At 31.6% G+C, this 18,630-nt stretch overlaps 1 protein-coding gene across 6 annotated transcripts in view; it reads left to right on the forward strand.

Annotated features, from left to right (window-relative positions):
* The window catches only part of TRIQK (triple QxxK/R motif containing), a 99,076-nt gene extending 81,488 nt beyond the window's left edge, over window positions 1-17,588 (forward strand). For all 6 annotated transcript variants that reach the window (XM_082363348.1, XM_082363349.1, XM_082363347.1 and 3 more), the window contains 2 exons: window positions 11,134-11,219; window positions 16,383-17,588. In XM_082363348.1, coding sequence (XP_082219474.1) covers window positions 11,134-11,219; window positions 16,383-16,496 — 200 coding nt within the window. In that variant the 3' untranslated portion in view covers window positions 16,497-17,588. The remainder of the gene's footprint in view (window positions 1-11,133; window positions 11,220-16,382) is intronic.
* The last annotated feature ends 1,042 nt before the right edge of the window (window positions 17,589-18,630 follow it).

Consider the following 18,630-nt stretch of genomic DNA (forward strand, 5'->3'; position numbering starts at 1 on the left):
GTATATTTTTATACCACACAGTTGACCCTTGGTATCCATGGGAGATTGGTTCCAGGACCCCCATGGATACCAAAATCCTGATACTCAAGTCCCTTATATAAGTAAAATGGTGAAATACAGTTGACACTTTAACGACATGAGTTTGAACTGCTCAGGCCCACTTATACACACACTTTTTTTTCCCAATAAATATATACTAGAGTACTACAAGATCCTGGGTTAGCTGAATCCATGGATGTGGAACTGGAGATACAGCAGGCTGACTATAAAGTTGTACTAGATTTTTGACTGTGCAGAGGGTCAGTGCCCCAACCCCTGCATTTTTCAAGGGTCAACTGTATTTGTGTATAACCTACGCACATCTTCCTGTATACTTTAAATCATTTCTAGATTACAGTTGACTGTATATAAATTTCATTAAATTCTACCATTGGTCATGGTAGTACATGGGATTAACCAAGGAGTTCCTTCACGTCTTTCCATATTCGTTTTGGCCCTCACTACGTATTAACAAACCATTTTCTCCTTGATAACCAGCATCAATTATCCCAGCCAACACTGTGAGTCCCCATTTTACTGTTTACTCATAGGCATGAATAATCCAAACTGACTGGGTAGCAGACTCAGCTTCCAATTCAGGAAAACTAATACTGTGTATTTTTTTAGGTTACCTCTCTTTCTAGGTAAAGTACACAACAAAATGTACTACTTAAACTTTGGGCACTGGGAGGATTTCCCTTATAAATTGTGTTTTAGGACCACCTCCAAAGATAGCAGTATACTTCCAGTTGGTGCAGCATATTATAATGAACCATCCACATACATTATTTTTTAACTACTAAATCAGTACACACAATTTTATGGTTTGTTGAATTAGATAACCCCCAATTCATGACTGGTAGCTCAGGCCAGATGGTCCCTGAGTCTCGTGACCAGGTAGTCAGTCTTCATCAGAGCTTGGTAGCAACCCAGGAGTTGTTTCTTAGCAGCTGTTACCTGTTGAAGGATGTATGACGTTGTTCCAAAACCCTAGAGACTGCCACTTCTTTTTAATTGGGACCTGCTAAAGGCTTGTTTCTATGTCTCAGTTAGTTTAAAGCACTTCAGGCTCCTTTGATTATGCCATGTCATGAGTTCTAAGAAGTAGAGGAGCTTGTACAGCAATCTACTGGAGAACCTTTTATTGTACCATGTCTTAGCAGCTTTTCAGGTTCTTTACATATATAAAATATGCATGTAGATTAAAAAAATTAACAACATGAGCAACCATGTATCCATCACCTAGGTTAAATATTAGACATATACCAGTAGCTTAGATGCCTCTTTATGCACCTTCCCAATTGCTACACCCTCTATGCCTCTATACCTGTGAGAGATAACCACTATCTTGATTTTGTATTCATTCCCTTTATGAATTTTCTACCTAGATATGTGTTAAACAATATATTTTTTAGTTTATGAATTTTATATAAATGAAATCATGCTGTATATATTGTTATGTAACTTGCTCTTATTGAACATATTTTTGAGTTTTATTCTTATTGATGAATGTTAATATAGTTCATTCATTTTCTATGCATTATAGCATTCCATTATATGACTATACCAATATTTTTCTATCTATTTTACTCATTTTGACAATTGCATGATTCTCAGTTTTTTTTCCTATGAATGCTATTATGAGGATTCTATAAATATTTTCAGACATGTCTGTTCTTTGGTTCACATGTGCAAGAGTTTTTCTCTACAATATATACCCCGTAGAAAAATGTTGGATTATAGGTATGGATATGTGACATTATCAAGTAATGCCAATTTCTTAAGAAGTTGTACCTATGTTCCCTTCTTAATGGTAGATAGAGCACAAAGCTCAGCGAGTTGACCTTTTCTTCTTGGAGATAATCTTGACATGCTCTAAATCAGTGGACTTCCATGAGTCAGATTTAGTTGATAAGTCTCTGTATTTTTGACAGAATGTTCTTTCTTCTCCCAGATATAGATATAGATAGGTATAGATATAGATACAGATATGAATGAGGCATCTCAGGCAGTTTTCATATCTTCTTCAGGGCTTATGTCTTATTGTCATTATGATATATTGCAGGTTGGTGAGGCAGTTAGTCTATTGGAATCAGATTATAGCATTAGATGGAGAGTTGATATAGTTTAAAAGCAGGTTTGTAAGTATACTGCTATCCCTTCCAGTAAAGGCAGATAGTCTCTTGTGGTATCTGTGATCAGAATTTAGAAAGATGCATTGGCTAGATTAATTACCTAGTTGTGACCATGTGCAAAGGACATTTATATTCTGCTACAGTAAGTACAGTAAAAAAATTCTACCATAAGTTTATGTTTAATTATACTCAGTCTCCAAGACCAACTAGCCACAGTGAGGAAATAAATAGATCTGCAAAAATAATCAGTGTAACTGCATATTTTGTTTTTGATGATATACTCAGTTTCTGAAACTTCTCCAGGAGTATGCATTCCCTTTGATTTACCATTTTAGTAAGCAAGGAGATTAATATTTCTACTTCACTCTTACTTTCAAAAGCTCTCACATCACATATCAGGGAACCAAGCTGAAGATCCTGCCTATTTCCAAGGTTATCATTTGAGCCTATATATTCAGATATTGACAGTTGGTTCTGGACCACTGAGCCTGACATCAGAAATTGAACTTTTTACTTTTATTACCTATTAAGCTCTCTTTCTGACTTGGGAGACTTCAGTGACATTTTGGCCTCCTACAGAAGTTAGTGTTTTCTGACTCTTTATACTTAATATGTTCCCAGTATTTGGAATTGCTTCCACCAGTTATCCACATGACTTCCTCCCTGACGTCATTCAAGTATCTGGTTAAGTGACATCAAATGATAATGTCAAGTGATATTACCAACAAGGCCTTCCCTAACCACTCTATCTGAAACAATACATCTCTCTCCTTTGTTTTCTGCCACTTGCCAAATGTATACTTCTTTTTAGTGCTTTTCATTACCTGGCAAATTGAACCATTATTTTTGTTTGCTTATTATCCATCTTTTTACAAGGTTCAAGATAATAGGCATTTGGTCTGTTTTGCCAAACTATTTTATTTTCAGTACCTTGAACACTGTTTCTATATAGTGTAAGTGCTCAATAATTTTTAATGAATGAATGAAAGCACTGTTTAAGAAAATAAGATATAAGAATTCTTATGACCATAAGTGAACATTTTCAATTATGCTTAGGCACAAGGTTAACTAAGAAAAATTATAATTGGTTATATGTCCTGATGTTACACTACTTACAATACTATTCTCAGAGATTCTAGCAACTTTATCTGCTAACCATAAAAAATAATGTCTCATGCAATTAAGAGCTTGCATACAGGTGAAACTAATAATAATAATAGTAGTAATAATATATCTATATATAGATATATAAACACATAGGTATAACTTTTTTGTTTCCTTATGGATAACAATATTTTGTTACTTGCTAGCCAAAGTAACCTTATGTCAGAGATTTCACAATGTACTCAATAACTATGTGTATATACTCATAGAGGTTTGATAATCAGTTGCTAATATTTGTTCAAAGAGCAATTTTATAGTACAGATTTCCTGTGTGAAAATGCAAGTTTTAATGTTTCTTATTTTGAAATGCCCAGTTTTCAGCATTAAGTCCGGATTAATTTTGAAAAAAGATTTACTAAATTCTATTATAGAATAAATAGCAAAGTTCACACATTCTAAGTGTATTTTTCCCTTATATAAGTTATGGTAAGTCCAGGCATTAACATGAAAGTTAATATGTTTTATTGTTCCAAGTGCATTACTTAGCTGTATCATTAGCATATTTGGGGAAAGCCTTTTATATTTCTTCCCCAAAATGATCTTGGATTTTACATGCAAAGGGAGAAGCTTTATAATGAGATATTGACAGAAACACACACTCTCTATTAAGAATCTCAGATTGTATTGAAGGAATTTTAACTTTCGATGTCATGATTTCAGAGAAATTTTCTATTTGTATTGGCAATATTAATAGTGCAGTCATCTAAATATATATTTATTATTAAGACCTATACATAATGGATAATAGAATCTATATTTTTACTAAGCCATAAAAACAGTTTTCCATATCATGGAATTTTTACTAGAATATTAATTTTGCAACTTTATTTTAAACATACAAAAGGTGGCATTTCATTATTATAAATATGTCTCAAAAGTTTAAGGTATAATATGTAGTTATTTTAGAGAAAATCAAACAGAATGTTATGGCTGTTTTGATGAAGGTAATTGAGATTGAGGATTAAGAGTGACATTTGTCATCATTTATCAACCTGAACTTTGTTTTATTCCTGTACTTTGTTTTGGTTTTACAGTATCAAGAAAATTCTATTAATACAAATAAATAGTTAAAATATTAATGTAACTTTTTAATAGTACAGATCTAGCAATTTAAGGATACTCTTCAACTAAACTGAACACAAAACTCTAGAGAAGAGTAGTTAGAAATGTTATTCCAGAACTAAAACACAGGTATTATCTAAGGACAACCTGCAGTTTTTATCATGAATATAAAGTTTCAGTAACCAAAGTATAATAGTCCTTCTAACTATGTATGTGCCTTTCACTTTTTATTGCAAAACAGTTAAGCTATAATAAGAACATGCATCAAATAGGAACACCAGTATCTTGTCTAGCATTTTTAAGGAAAATGCATCTGTGCTACAAATTATACACTTGTATAATTCTTTGTCTGTGGACATTTAAAGTCCTGAATTATTAAAAGTCAACTGTATAGAAACAACTTTCCTAACCTATGACACATGTCCAAGAAGATCAAATATAAGTACAGCAAAGTCAAAAGAGATAAACAACAACTAGTAAAACTAGCACTGCAAAGCAATGTACTGCTTGTTTCCATTATATTAGAATGTGAAATGTATTGGATTGTGCATGTTAAATTTTTTTTAAATGTAGAATATCTTTAAAAATAGGAAATTCAATAAAATATTGATTTGAATTAGACTCTTAAAACTTAAATGTATATTTTATAATCTCTTGGGAAATTATTGAAACATTATTCTAAGAGATATATCAAAATACAATATATGATTTAAACAAAATATTAAAAAATGTTCATATAACTTAAAAAGGCATGAAAAGTGAAACAGAAACAAATCAAAGCAAACAAAAAGAAAACAAAGATAAAATGGTAGACCTAAATAAAAATACATTAATAGTTTCATTAAATGTATATGTTTAAACATACCAATGAAAGGACAGAGGATTTTCAGGTTGAAATTTTATAAACTGACATAAATATAGGCTGTAGATAAGAAATTCACTTCAAATATAATGAGATTAAAGGTAAAAGGAAATGGAAAGTAAGGACCTCAAAAGTCTTGAATGGAAAGTAAGGACCTCAAAAGCCTGCTCTTCTATAAAAGCAAGAAGAATGACAAAAATTGTCAAAATCAACTTTTTCAGAAATCTACAAATTTTCAAAAAAATTAAAACAGTGCAAAGAGTGTTTATTTGAGAAAAACAGCTAACTCTGAGTAAGAACATCAAGCTTTGTTTTGTTCAACTTGCCTTAATCCTATCTTCCTCTCATCAGCTTTGCAACAATAGTAGTCATGAAAAACAGCAGCCTGCAGTCACTGGAGAGGCAGAATGGGTTTGGAGCTACCCCAAATCCCATCCTCTGAGAACTGTCACTATTTGACGTATCTGGGAGCTCACTGAAAATCCCCATTCTCAGAAGTTGTCTTGATTTGACCTGACTTAGAGCTCATTCTGTGTGAAGAGTCCTTTCCTGATGGCATTTGGCAAAAACAATCAGTGGCAAGCATTTAACATCATGACTACCTGAGGCAGCATTACTAGTTGGGGCTAGCATAAGGCTGACCTAAAATTGTTTTTAAAACTGGGCAATGAGATGTTCATAGTGCCTTTTTAAATCCCTGACATAGATTCTTGGGAATCTAGAAAGTCATGAACCTGTGCAGGACTATGCCATGTCCAGTAAAGACCTGGAAAGGCCATAAGCTCTCACTTTTTGCTGACCTTGAGGAAGCTAGCAGGAAGTGAAGGCTAACACAGAACTATGAAGTCCTGTCAAAGTATGGAACACCTGTTCAACAAACCTGGAAGATTTATTGGTTAAAGACATTTAAGAAAATACCTGTCCAGTTATTAGATGAACATTAAGCTAAGTGACTCCATATAACAAAGAATACAGACTCTACAGAATTAGACCATAAAAGTCACTAAACAAACAAACAGTAACACCAACAAAAGAAGAACAAAGAGCAGCAACAACAAATCCTAGGGAAGATCTGTTTGGCAGAGTTGCCACATTATGTTATTTAACTGTTGCTAAATAACATTATTTTGCAGAAAACTGTTTTCTACAAAAATTATGAAACACACCAAAAAATCAGCAAATTACGGTCCATACACAGAAAAAGAATAGAAAGCATCTCTAAGCAAGTTCAGACCTTGGACTTACTAGACAAAGACTTTAAATCAGCCATTTAAAATATGTTCAAAAAATAAAGAAAACCATGTCTAAAGAATTAAAGTATGAGAATGATGTATCAACAAATAGAAAATATTATTATATAAATGTAAATTATGTATATAAAAAATAGAAATTCTGGGCTTCAAAAAATATAATAACCAAGATAAAAATTTCACTAGAGGGGCTTCACAGTAGATTTGAACTTATAGGAGAAACAGGGAACATGAAGAGAGGTTAACTGAGATTATCCAGTCTGAGGAACATGAATAAAAAATAATGAATGAGATATGACAAAAAATGAACAGAGCCATAGATGCCTATAGGACTCTATCTAGCATACCAGTCTATGCATAATAATAGTTCCAGAATGAGAAAAGGAAGAGAGAGTGTCAAAAGAATATTTAAAAGATAAAAACCTTCTTGAAATATGATGAAAAACTTTAATTTGTATATCCAAGAACCTCACAAAATTTTGAGAAGGATAAACTCAGAGATCCACACCTGGCCACATCATAGTCAAACTGCTTAAAGTCAAACATAAAGAGTAAATCTTGAAAGCAGAAAGTAAAAAGTAATTCATTATATATGATGTGATGAAAGCAAAAGAGCATCAACCAAAAATTCTACATCTAGCACAACTGTCCTTCAAAAAAGCGAGAAATCAAGATGTTCTTGGATAAACAAAACCAGAAAATTTGTCAATAGTACACCTTCCCTATAAGAAACACTAAAAGAAGTCCTCCAGGCTAAAATGAAAGTACATAAGGCAGTTATTAGAATCCACAAACAGAAAAAATAAGTTAACACCAGTAAAAGTAACTGCATAGGTAAATGTATCTACAAGTGTTTTTTTGTATAACTTTCTTCTTCTCCTTGCTGACTTATGAAATGATGATAAAGCAGTACTTAGATGGAGATTTATACCTGTTAATGACTATATTAATAAAGAAGAAAGGTTTCAAATCAATAATCTAAATTTCTATCTAAAAAAATTAGAAAAAAAAGAGCAAACTAAACTCAAAGCTATCTGAGGGAAGGAAATAAGAAAGATTAAAGTGGAAATAAACAAAATACAAAACAGAAAAATGGTAGAAAAAAATCGACAAAACCCCAAATTTGTTATTTAGAAAGATCAACGAAATTGAAAACCTGTAGTTAAGACTATGGAAAAAAAAAAAGAACAAATTACTCATACCGGTAATAAAACAGTGTACACTACTATCAACCTTACACATATAACATGGATTATAAGAGAATACTATGAACAATTGTACACTAAAAAATTAGATAACCTAGATACAATAATACCAAGTGCTAGTGATGATGCAAAGTTATCAGAACTCTTATTCGTTGCTGGTGGGAATGCAAACACTCTGAAAAATGGTTTGGCAATTTCTTACAAAGTTAAATATATACTTACCATATGACTCAGCAATCTTACCCTAGATAAATGAAAACTTATGTTCACATAAAAACCTGCATACCTGTGTTTATAGTAGCTCTTGTCATACTTGCCAAACACTGGACATAACCCAAATGTACTTCAATGAGTGGATGGATAAACAAGTTCTGGTACCTTCCTATAATGGAATACTAACCAGCAATAGAGAAGAATAAAATGCTGATACATACAACTTGGGTGAAATTTAAAGGCCTTATGCTGAATAAAAGAAGCCCTTGTCACATTATTGCTGCATTATTGAAAAGACAAAGCTATAGAAATGGACAATATATCAGTGGTTGCCAGGAATTATGGTAGGAAGGAGGGTGAGTTTAGAAAGTTAGTGCCAGGGACTTTTTTGAAATGATATAACTTTTCTATATCCTGATTATAGTAGTAATTACCTGATCTATACATAAGCATTAAAATTCATAGAACTGTATACCAAAAGGAAAAAAATATATTATATTCACTGTATGATAAGTAAAAAATAAAATATAATGAAATAATATAATAGGATCATATTGGAGGGAGGAAGCATAAATCAGTCCATCAGAAAGTGTGGAGATGGGGGAGAAAGCTTTTGTTACTTAAACTATGTCATAGGAAATTAAAATACAGAACTGTGATGAATGGTGTAATTGAGAAGAGAGAAACGAGATGATTGAGGCCCCATATTGGCTTCGTAGGCTTGAATTTCTCTCATATAAAATGTCATGAGCAATTGCTAAATTGCTACTTTTGTTGTTGTATTATTGATATAACCAAAATCAGATCCAATTGTATTTAAAAAGCTGTCTACATATAAAATCTACATTACATAAATGTGTTTTTTCCTGGGTGTAAGTACTCAGAAGGCAGGAGCTTCTTATTTTGTATTTTTTTTACAATCATGTGGGTATAGGTATTTTTCTTGAAGCCATAAAAAATTAAAATGTTAAATATCTTTTTGGGTATAATGGAGAGATCTGGTTTTAGTTATAAAGAACTTAACAAATGCCCCTGTAAACATTTTCACTTAGTAGACTGAAACCACGTTTTGCAATATATACTTTTGGATATCATAGTCAGCAAGGAGAATGCTACATTAATGACAGATGCACTTTTTGGAGAAGTATGAGGTGTGTAATAATTTTTAAAACTGTCTATTTATTATAAATACTGCTTTAAATGTTCATATCAACTTTAATATAAATTTAGAAGTATTATTCTTTAAGAGATTATAGGACTTGAATTGAAATAGAGCACATTACTTAACCAATGGCAAGTGAAGTAGAATGATAAAATCTCACTTTAACATTGACTCTTTTAAGCATATTTGAATCTGCTTTATGACAGACACATCATCCAGAATATTGCATATGTCTACAAAAAGCAGATTGGTTAAGATAATCTTTTTTTGTTGTTTATTTTGTCCCCGTTGCACCCAGAGTTTATTATAGGGCATATATAACATAAGAAATGACTTCTTGGCTTCAAATCTATAATATTGAAATTTCTTTTTAGATTCTCATTAGAAATTTGCTTTGTAACCCTGAGTGGAGACATTTGATGTGTCACCAGTTTCATTGCTCTGAACTGTTTATATCTCAGCAGGAATAATGACATGAATAGTTTGACTGTTGAGATGTGAAATCAGAGTGAACACTTGTCAAGATTTTTTCAGCAAAATTAAATGTTGCTAATTTAAAATGGGTCAGAGTAATATTTTTCTGTATTTGTTCATTCCATAATTTAAATTTAGATCATTTGATATACATTTTTACAATTGGCTCATTTCTGGATCATTAAACCCCATCATCAAATAATATTTATTAAGCTGCTGCATGCTCATAGATCCAGAATGACTGCTATACCATTGCAGTTAAGGAAATAGCATACACACTTCTTAAAAACAAAAAATAGCTCTTCAGCCAAATAAATACTTTTATGTGTCTAATGAACACAGATATAGCATTTCTTCATCCTCCCATCCATTTGTCTCACTTCTCCCTGGCACTTCTAATTCTAAAAATCTACATAGAATTTTAAAGGTACTTTTGAATCATTAGCAAACACATTAAAAAATATATTGCACATTAAATTTTGATGGTATACTTTAGATAAACTGCTTTCAGATTTACTTCAGTGTGACGAAGATGTGGAAATTAAAGTTAGCAGTTGTATTATTTTGATAGACTACAGGGGTAAGTTTTTGGAAAGTAATTGACCGTTGAAAGGAAAGGGAATAAAATGGAAACAACAAGGCCAAATAGGAGAATATGAAATAGTTGAAGAGATTATATGGTCAAATGTTAACTCCTACTCAGAATGACATATGATTATATTTGAGACTCATTTGACCCAATTCTTAGCTAACAGTTTGGTTAACAAAAAAAGTATATTATTCTAGTCAATGCTTTTGTTGTTGTTATTGTTAAATCTGTTTTCCTCACAGGGTGTGTAATAGGTCTTTTGTTACTCATTAGTGGGGTCACCAGGTGGTATACACAAAAAAAGCACATTTGGTGACACTAACTCAGTTTTGTTCATTTTTGGTTGTTAAATGTGGTAAAGAACATTGAAACTAATGTCTAAATATAGCTATCTTACATCATTTATCTAGCCATATTTATTCTCTCCTCCACAGAGAGCAAACAAAAGTTAAATACTTTTTTCTAAAGAATTCAGCAACTGAAAGTTAATTATTTACAGATCAGTCTTTAGTTTCTTACTTAGAGAAACTTTGAGGATACTTCTCAGATTGATTATTGAATACTTAATATATCCATAATAAAATAAATTTCTAATGAACTGTTATTCTTCAATTATGAAGACAGAGTTAACCTTACCTATTTAATGGGATCTTATGTAATTTCATTTATTTCCGCATTTGTCTCCAACTGCTTCTAAAGGTTTACTCTCTTTGCTTTAAACATCTTATGCTCTAGAAGAATTTTTTATCTTTGTTGATATTCACTGCACAGCAAATCAAAGATGTCTGTCAAATCTTCTTCCTGAAAAAGTAAGAGAGAAGGAAAAATTGACCTTAGGGTGACCAGTTCATGGTTTCCATAACTGGGAATTACTTTGCAACTTTGTCTCCCAGTTTTACTCTATTTAAAGGTTCTTTGACATTTCAGATGGCTGTTAAACTTAAATTATAGCTCATTGTCTGAAATTATTCTTTCTAGGTAAACAGGATTATAAAAAAACCAAACCTATTTTACGAGCAACCAAATTAAAAGCAGAAGCAAAGAAAACAGCAATAGGCATAAAGGTACCTGTATTTGATAACTTTAAAATTTGTTATATTGCATGCCATCTCATTTTCTAAAACTGGATTGCATAAATGCTGAATTCTAAATGTTTTATGACATTTCAAAATCTAAGTCAAATGCCAGGATTAAAGGCTTTTAAAGAGAATTTACTTAATGAGAAACATCCTTCCCATTCTAAGATTTTATTAGGTCTTAGAATAAGACCTAATGTCACTTAAGAGGAACAGTTACACTTGAAGTTGCAACTTACTTTTTCTCTAGCTACTGTATTTATTGTTCAAACACTTCAGCGATATATGTGGCCTGGATCAAAAACTTTTCTCACTTGCAATAAGTTTCATGTTATGGTTGTTTAACTTTTAATATAATTGTATATACTTAGATCGTTAATATATGTAATTTTACACATGTATTATTTTTGTTGTCAGTACTCTCTATGATGAAATTCTAATGATGTTCCCAAACTTGTTCTTTTAGAAAACCAGTGTTTTAACTGCTTAAGAGGGATAAAAGCAACTGAGAATGATGTTAGCAGATGTTAATCCAATGTGCTAGCACAATGAAGTTCAACAAAATTACATTTACATTATTACCCATGTCAACTCTGCCAAGTGTTTAGAGTAAAATTAAACTATAAATAGAAAAATTAATTTGACGGCTCTACTGTCAAATGTGCAAAAGTAAAGTGACTAGTACATATATTTTATTTAAATATTAAAATGTTAAAAGGAGATTTTGGGTTTTATCTGGCAGATGAAAAATCAATTTTTCTAAGTTATAGCTTGTAGCAAATGCCAAGGTATTACTACCAAGCTGTAACAGCTGTTGAACTGCCAGATGATATATTTGGTTGTCTTCCAGAATTTACTATTATGATCACGAAACACTGCCTTCTTTTTACTCCTGCTTACTGATTTTGATCAAGCATTGCTGTGTGCTGCGGTATGTTTTCACAGCACAATCTCCTCAGTTAGTGCTGTGTGTCAGTTTTTAACGGAAAAAAAAAAAAATAAAGTGAATTGCCTTTTTGTTTGAAAGAGAGATGATTAATCTTTTGAAGTTTCTTCTAATTTCATGTGAAATTTCATTCATCTTTAAAATTATTTCCATGACACAAACTTTCTAAAACCAGTGGTTAGTTTCTTATTTTGCAGTTAGTTACCTGATGATTGTCTCTTGTAATGAGAGCACTGTCTGTCATTTTCCAGGAAAGCAATATGTCACTTATTTTTATCTTTCACAATACAGGGCTTTGTTTTTGTCTTGTTAGAAGAATATTGGGGTAGCACACTCCACTTGTGGCACAGTATAAAGAGCAGCTGCAAATTAGAATTTGAAAAATATTGCAGCCATGCATTTATTGATATATACCACTTTCCTGTATATATCCTCTATTTCATTTGCTCTTATCATTTTTGCTATGGTTTTAGCTTGAGGAAATAACCATATTCCTAGTATAAGTCTACCTTATAGTGCAATCTAATGTCTTTTTAAAAACAATACAGAATTTGTTTATCTTTTATGAGAAAAAATTTGTTCTTAGATTTCATTTATGATTTAAAGTATGTACAGAAAAGTTTCTGACATCAAAAACAGCTCCTTTTTAATAAACTAGCATACCATTTTAATTTGCAAACCTGTGAAAAACAAAAACCTTATCTTTAAACACTGTTTACTTTGCTTGAAAATTTATGTAAAGAGCCCATTAAAATAATAGGAAACTTTTTAGAATCAGAACCATGGAGGTGTTTTACATTTCAAATCTGGCATACTAATTAGTTTGCCCTGTCAAACTTTGATTGCCTTGTCATTTTAGCATAGTATTTTAAATAACGAAGTTTCTTTCAGCAATTGCCATTTAATGCTATTTAATTTCCCCAGTGAGTGATTTTATCCATGTTGATAATGTCAGAGAAGCAACTAAGGATTAATGAACATCAAACATGTTTGACTCTTATCTAGTTAATACAGGATGACCATAATGTTATAATATTTTATCACTTTACTACTTATTTTTCAGAATGAATCATTGCTATGCTCTTAAAATAATTTAAATCTACAGAAAATATGAACAGCTGCAAGGAATAGAAAAATAACAGCAATGATAAAACTGAACACGAAAGAGGCCTAGAATCACATGACTCCTCTTACTGTTACAATGATCTAGCTGAGTCTAAACTGGCACATTTGTAAAATGGATTTTATGCCATTTACCTCACAGTATAGTCAGAAGATTTAAATAATACACTTAACATAAATATTTCTTTGAATTAGCTATTACTGGTTTGCATAAATAAGACTGTCCTTGGATGTTTGTCATTGGCCTAAAGATCCCCTACTTCAACTAAGTCTGCTTTGTGTGACTATACTACATATTACAAAATGTTTTTAGTTTTGCTGTGAAGATAGTATTATGGATATTATTGCTGTAAAGTTTTCAAAACATTACATAATTTTAATATACCTTGTACATAAATTATATAAATCTGACTCAATCCTTCATTTATTTAGAAATTGCTATGAGCATTACAATGTTGTAGAACCTGTGGAAAAAATGATGAATAAGACACAATTGTCTTGGAGGAATTTCTACAAGAAATCGCATGATTGAGAAATCATGGATTAGAGATATAAAAATTACACAGTAGGGTACTTACCCTCAGGGGCTTCTAGTGCTTTTTTTTTATAAATGTATGTTTAGTGATAGAAAATTTCAGGGAACAGTAATGATTCAGAATAAGATATGAATATCACTTCTTCAGAATGTGGAATTATTTCTATTGAGGTGCTATTTTTAGTTCGTGTCTTTTACCAATATAAACAAAATGTCATAATTTATGACCCAGTAATGAGTACCACCTAAAAAAAATATTTGCACAACTAATATTTACTATTTGGTTGCTGTTCAATTTGAAGATTATTTTTCAAGAGTTGCAACATCAGGGAAAAATTTTTTAGAATGCAAATACCTGTGTTTCCTAGTATTTAGAAGGAAAAAGATAATCTATATTTGTTTATTAAGTAGTTTATTTGAAACAAGTGATTATAATAAAAAAATAAGGATCAGAAATTTGATTTATCTGTTACATAAATAAAATATTCAAATGGCAACCAGATCCTGCTAACAACCCCTTGGGATGAGCCAGCTGGAAGCATTATTTTTGTTCTCTTTGTTATTGCTGATCTCAAACTAAAAATGGCCAAGGGTGGGGAGAGTCATAAATGCCTGTAGGTCTCTAAGTTATGGTTAGTGTGACCAGAATTCTGAAAGCAGTATTTTCAAATTTTACCATAGTTTTAACCCTCCAAGCATGCAGTCCCCACAATACTTATCTCCTTAACAGAATAGGGACATTCTGAAACAAATGATTTGCTGTACCTCCTCGTCCAATACTTCGGAAGCCTCACTCCCCACACCAGAGTATGTTGAATAGACTTAATTGAATTAACGGATCTTCTGAAGTTGTATTCTATGAATGTTCTCTGCTTCCTACCCTTAAACCCCTTTTTCATGCCTCTGAATATTCTGAAAATGTACAATGAAGATGATACAGAGCTGTTTGAAAGGATAAGAAGGAGTTGAAAAATAGCAATTAGAGGTGATTATCAATGAGATGAGAATCACAGACTCTAATCAAGAGTAAAAACTTTAGTTTTGTGTTAAGCTTATGGGAATGGTGACTGCTGTTGAACAGTTTTTTGTCCACTGTACAGAACAGATGGAGTTTGCAGTTGTGTGTCACTTGTTTATTACATCCTCTTAAAATTAGTAGCTGTGTAACCAGATGGGTCTGGGAGCACAGCTGTGGATACAAGAAAATAAATGAAACCTGTCTGATGCTGCCATGCCCTTTTGAGATGCCAAAGTATTCCAACTGCAACAGAGAAAAATTCACTTTAATTTGACATTATATTGATAGAGTAGATTGAGAAATCAAATCTTACAAAAATAGTTGACACTAAATCTTTCAACCCCATGTTTTTTATTAATATTTATTTTTATAGTTTGCAAATCTAAAAAAATATAATTATAAAGCTAAAAATCTGTGTAAAATGTCCATTTGTAATTTCAACACCCAGGTAAAAATTACATGTTGATTATAAACCAAATTTATTCTAATGTTTTTAAAGTTTATTAGGTAGCATATGTTGAATTATTAATTTTGCATTCTTTTGAAATGTAAACTACATTTGTGTAAGTGCAAATAAATTGCTTCTCCATAAAATAATGTCAGGAAGGGGTGTGATATGCAAGTGGGAATTACAAGGGAATATTTAAGCCCTTTAGGATACTGTACTGGCACTATTTATTCTTCTTTCTGTTTGGCCAAATGATATGTTAATATTGAGAAAATTCCTTCATGGTATGTGTGTGTGTGTGTGTGTGTGTATATATATATATAGACTTTGAAAAATAATATGATTTTTGCCATTGTATATGTGGTAATTTTTTGGCTATTATATCAACATAATTGATTAATATAATCCATATCAAATCACCAAATGAAGTATCCAGGACCATCCTTCATAGTTGTGTGAATTATATCATACCATGCTTCATGAGCCAAGAGTACTTAGTTTTGTTCTGCCACATTGTAAACTATAGAATTTAGAATTTAAAAATGAGTTTAAAAAAATAATATTTAATAAGGATGTTTACAGAGACATAATCTAGAAACTGGTTATAATAGTTTCTTCCTATTAGAAAAGGAATGATAATTTAAAAAGGAATCTGTGTCCAAATGCTATAGCTAATAATAAATGTATTGAAGCAAGAAATAATGTTATTTCTTTCTCAAATGTTATTTCTTTCTCAAATAGAGAAAGATAAACTGTGTAGGCACAAACTACATTGCTTACATCCAACAGTTTGATACCCAAACTATGAAAATATATTAAAATTATAAATGTTAATTTTACTATTAGAAAAACACAAATTTAAATAAAAATAATAATATACATCTATTATTATACCCACTGATGTACCTGCCATTATATTAGGTATTGTCAAGCACAAATGTTTCTTTGCTTAATGACAGTAAGTGTTAAACAAAAAGAATGTGATTATTAATTCTAGACTGTGGTTTTTTATCTCATTAAGCTGATAACGTTAACCAACCTCATTTCATGAATTTCAAATCTACTTTTTTTTCCTTCCTCAGGAAGTTGGCCTTCTACTTGCAGCTATATTGGCCCTCCTACTGGCTTTCTATGCTTTCTTTTATCTCAGACTGTCCACGGATGTTGACCCTGATCTGGAACCAGATGAAGATTAGTTGAGCAGCAGTCAATGCATGAAAAGGATATAATTTTATAAAAGCACCTCTAGGGACCAATACTTTCTGAAGTACTGAGACAGCAAGATCTTGATTTTTTTCTGCTGGTATTTTCAGTTTGCAGAAATATCTTTTAAAATGTTGCATAGGATATCAAGAAAAGGACCTTACCTAGTAATGTAGTACGTGTGCTACCAGATGCTTTTATAAATCTTTCTACTTTGACAGGCAACCTATTCATGGTGCATTTAGATAAAGTGAAAAACAGATCCTAAATTCTTCAGATGTCTTAGGCAATTTATGTGTATAACTCCATCACTTACAGATTACTAAATCTATTTTTGTTCCATATACATTCTAAGTAAAAGTATATATCCTCATTTACAGAAACATTCTCTAGTCACATTCAGAGCCTAAGAAGGAATGAAAAGTCATGGGAAATTTTTCATTTTACAGAGAAGCCCTGCTTTCTTTCCAGACGTAGTTTATATCACTAGAGAGACAATCTGCACATACATCTACAGTAATCTTTTTCCTTCTTTGCCAACTGTTCAGTGCACATGTGCTCCATCAGAAATGGCACCTGGATGACAGAAGCTCAAAGAGTCACATATGTCTCTAAAATAGAGTTGCTTTCCTCTTGGGCTGTCTGAACTGGTGTAAATAGAAAGTTCAGTTGATCTTGATTTTAATTAACTTATTACTCTATTAATATAAACTTGGAATTCTATTTTAATTATGTTGTCCTGGCTGCTTGCAGTATCAGTTTGCCCTTCTTGTTAAGGAGATATGTAGCAATCTGTTGTCTAATTGTGCAGTCTTTTTCACACAAGGGTAATAGCAGAAGTCCTACCTACTCAGAGTCATTTTCTTGGGTTGTCTCTTATATCTGAACAATACAAACTTGTTTTACAAAATTGTATTTTGTCTCTCGGGAATTAAATCAATTAAGTCATTTTCTTGGGTTGTCTCTTATATCTGAACAATACATACTTGTTTTACAAAATTGTATTTTGTCTCTTGGGAATTAAATCAATTAGAACCCTTTCATGAAAAGTAATAGAAGAAAATATATGTCTTATATTACTCACATATGGAGTTTTTGTTTATATGATTTTTCAAGGTATTTTACATTTGTTGGAGTATAACGACTAATGTATTCAGTATTTTTTACTGGTAATGGAATTTTTAAATAATTTTATAACACATGAATACATAAAGATTAGAAAATGGAAAAATATGTGTCCACAGCAGAGTTGTTAGTTACTACCTTACATAAATATGTATAGAAAATGAATAGCTTGCAACATGTGTATAAGGTGTTTCATAGTAAATACATTGTATTTATAAAGAGTAAATAAAATGTTAAGATTGTTTCCATACTCTCCAAGAGAAGAAAGTATTGATAAATATCCTAGATAGTCTTTGAGACTTTTGCAGATAGTTGAATGTGGTTGTGTAGCATTATGTTCTGTAGAATTTTTTCAAGTAGCATAACTTATTTCATCAGTGTGAAAACAGCCAAAAGTTCCAGTATCCTCACAGATCATTTATGCCAAACATCTGAGGGCAAAATTTAACCAGTGTTATTTCCTGGATTCTTCCCCTTGAAATCACAAACTTAAGAGACAGACCAAGAGTTCCTATACACTCACTACAGTGGACAAATCCAAGTGGCATTTTTAGGAAAGGTTGCAGCATTTAATGCCATGTGGTATGTCTGTTTGTGAAGTGGGTGGCAAGAGAATATCCAAGCTGGCATTTTGGATATGATGGGTCTTTTACTTTCCTGAGTGACATGCCACATGTCAAGAAATACTGCTTTCCCCCACTCCTATCACATTTATGTGAACAATCTTCATTTAGTTATTTCCCCTCCCATCTGGTGTTAAATACAGTCATATAAAATAAAGATTATTTCTAATTTCAGTGGTAATTTAAATGCAAGGATAAGTAATAATTGTCTATTAGATACCTATCCAAGTGAGATATAACAGAATTTACAGTATTTAAAATAGATCATTATACTCTTGGAACTGTTTGAAAATGCATTACCCTGAAAAAAAAGAAAAAAACAACTTTACTATCCTGTTCTACTCTTGAGGTATTCTTTGGAGGAAAAATGTTGTTTCTG

The sequence above is a fragment of the Balaenoptera borealis genome, assembly GCF_965194805.1.
Source record: "Balaenoptera borealis genome assembly, chromosome: 17".
NCBI lineage: Eukaryota > Metazoa > Chordata > Mammalia > Artiodactyla > Balaenopteridae > Balaenoptera > Balaenoptera borealis.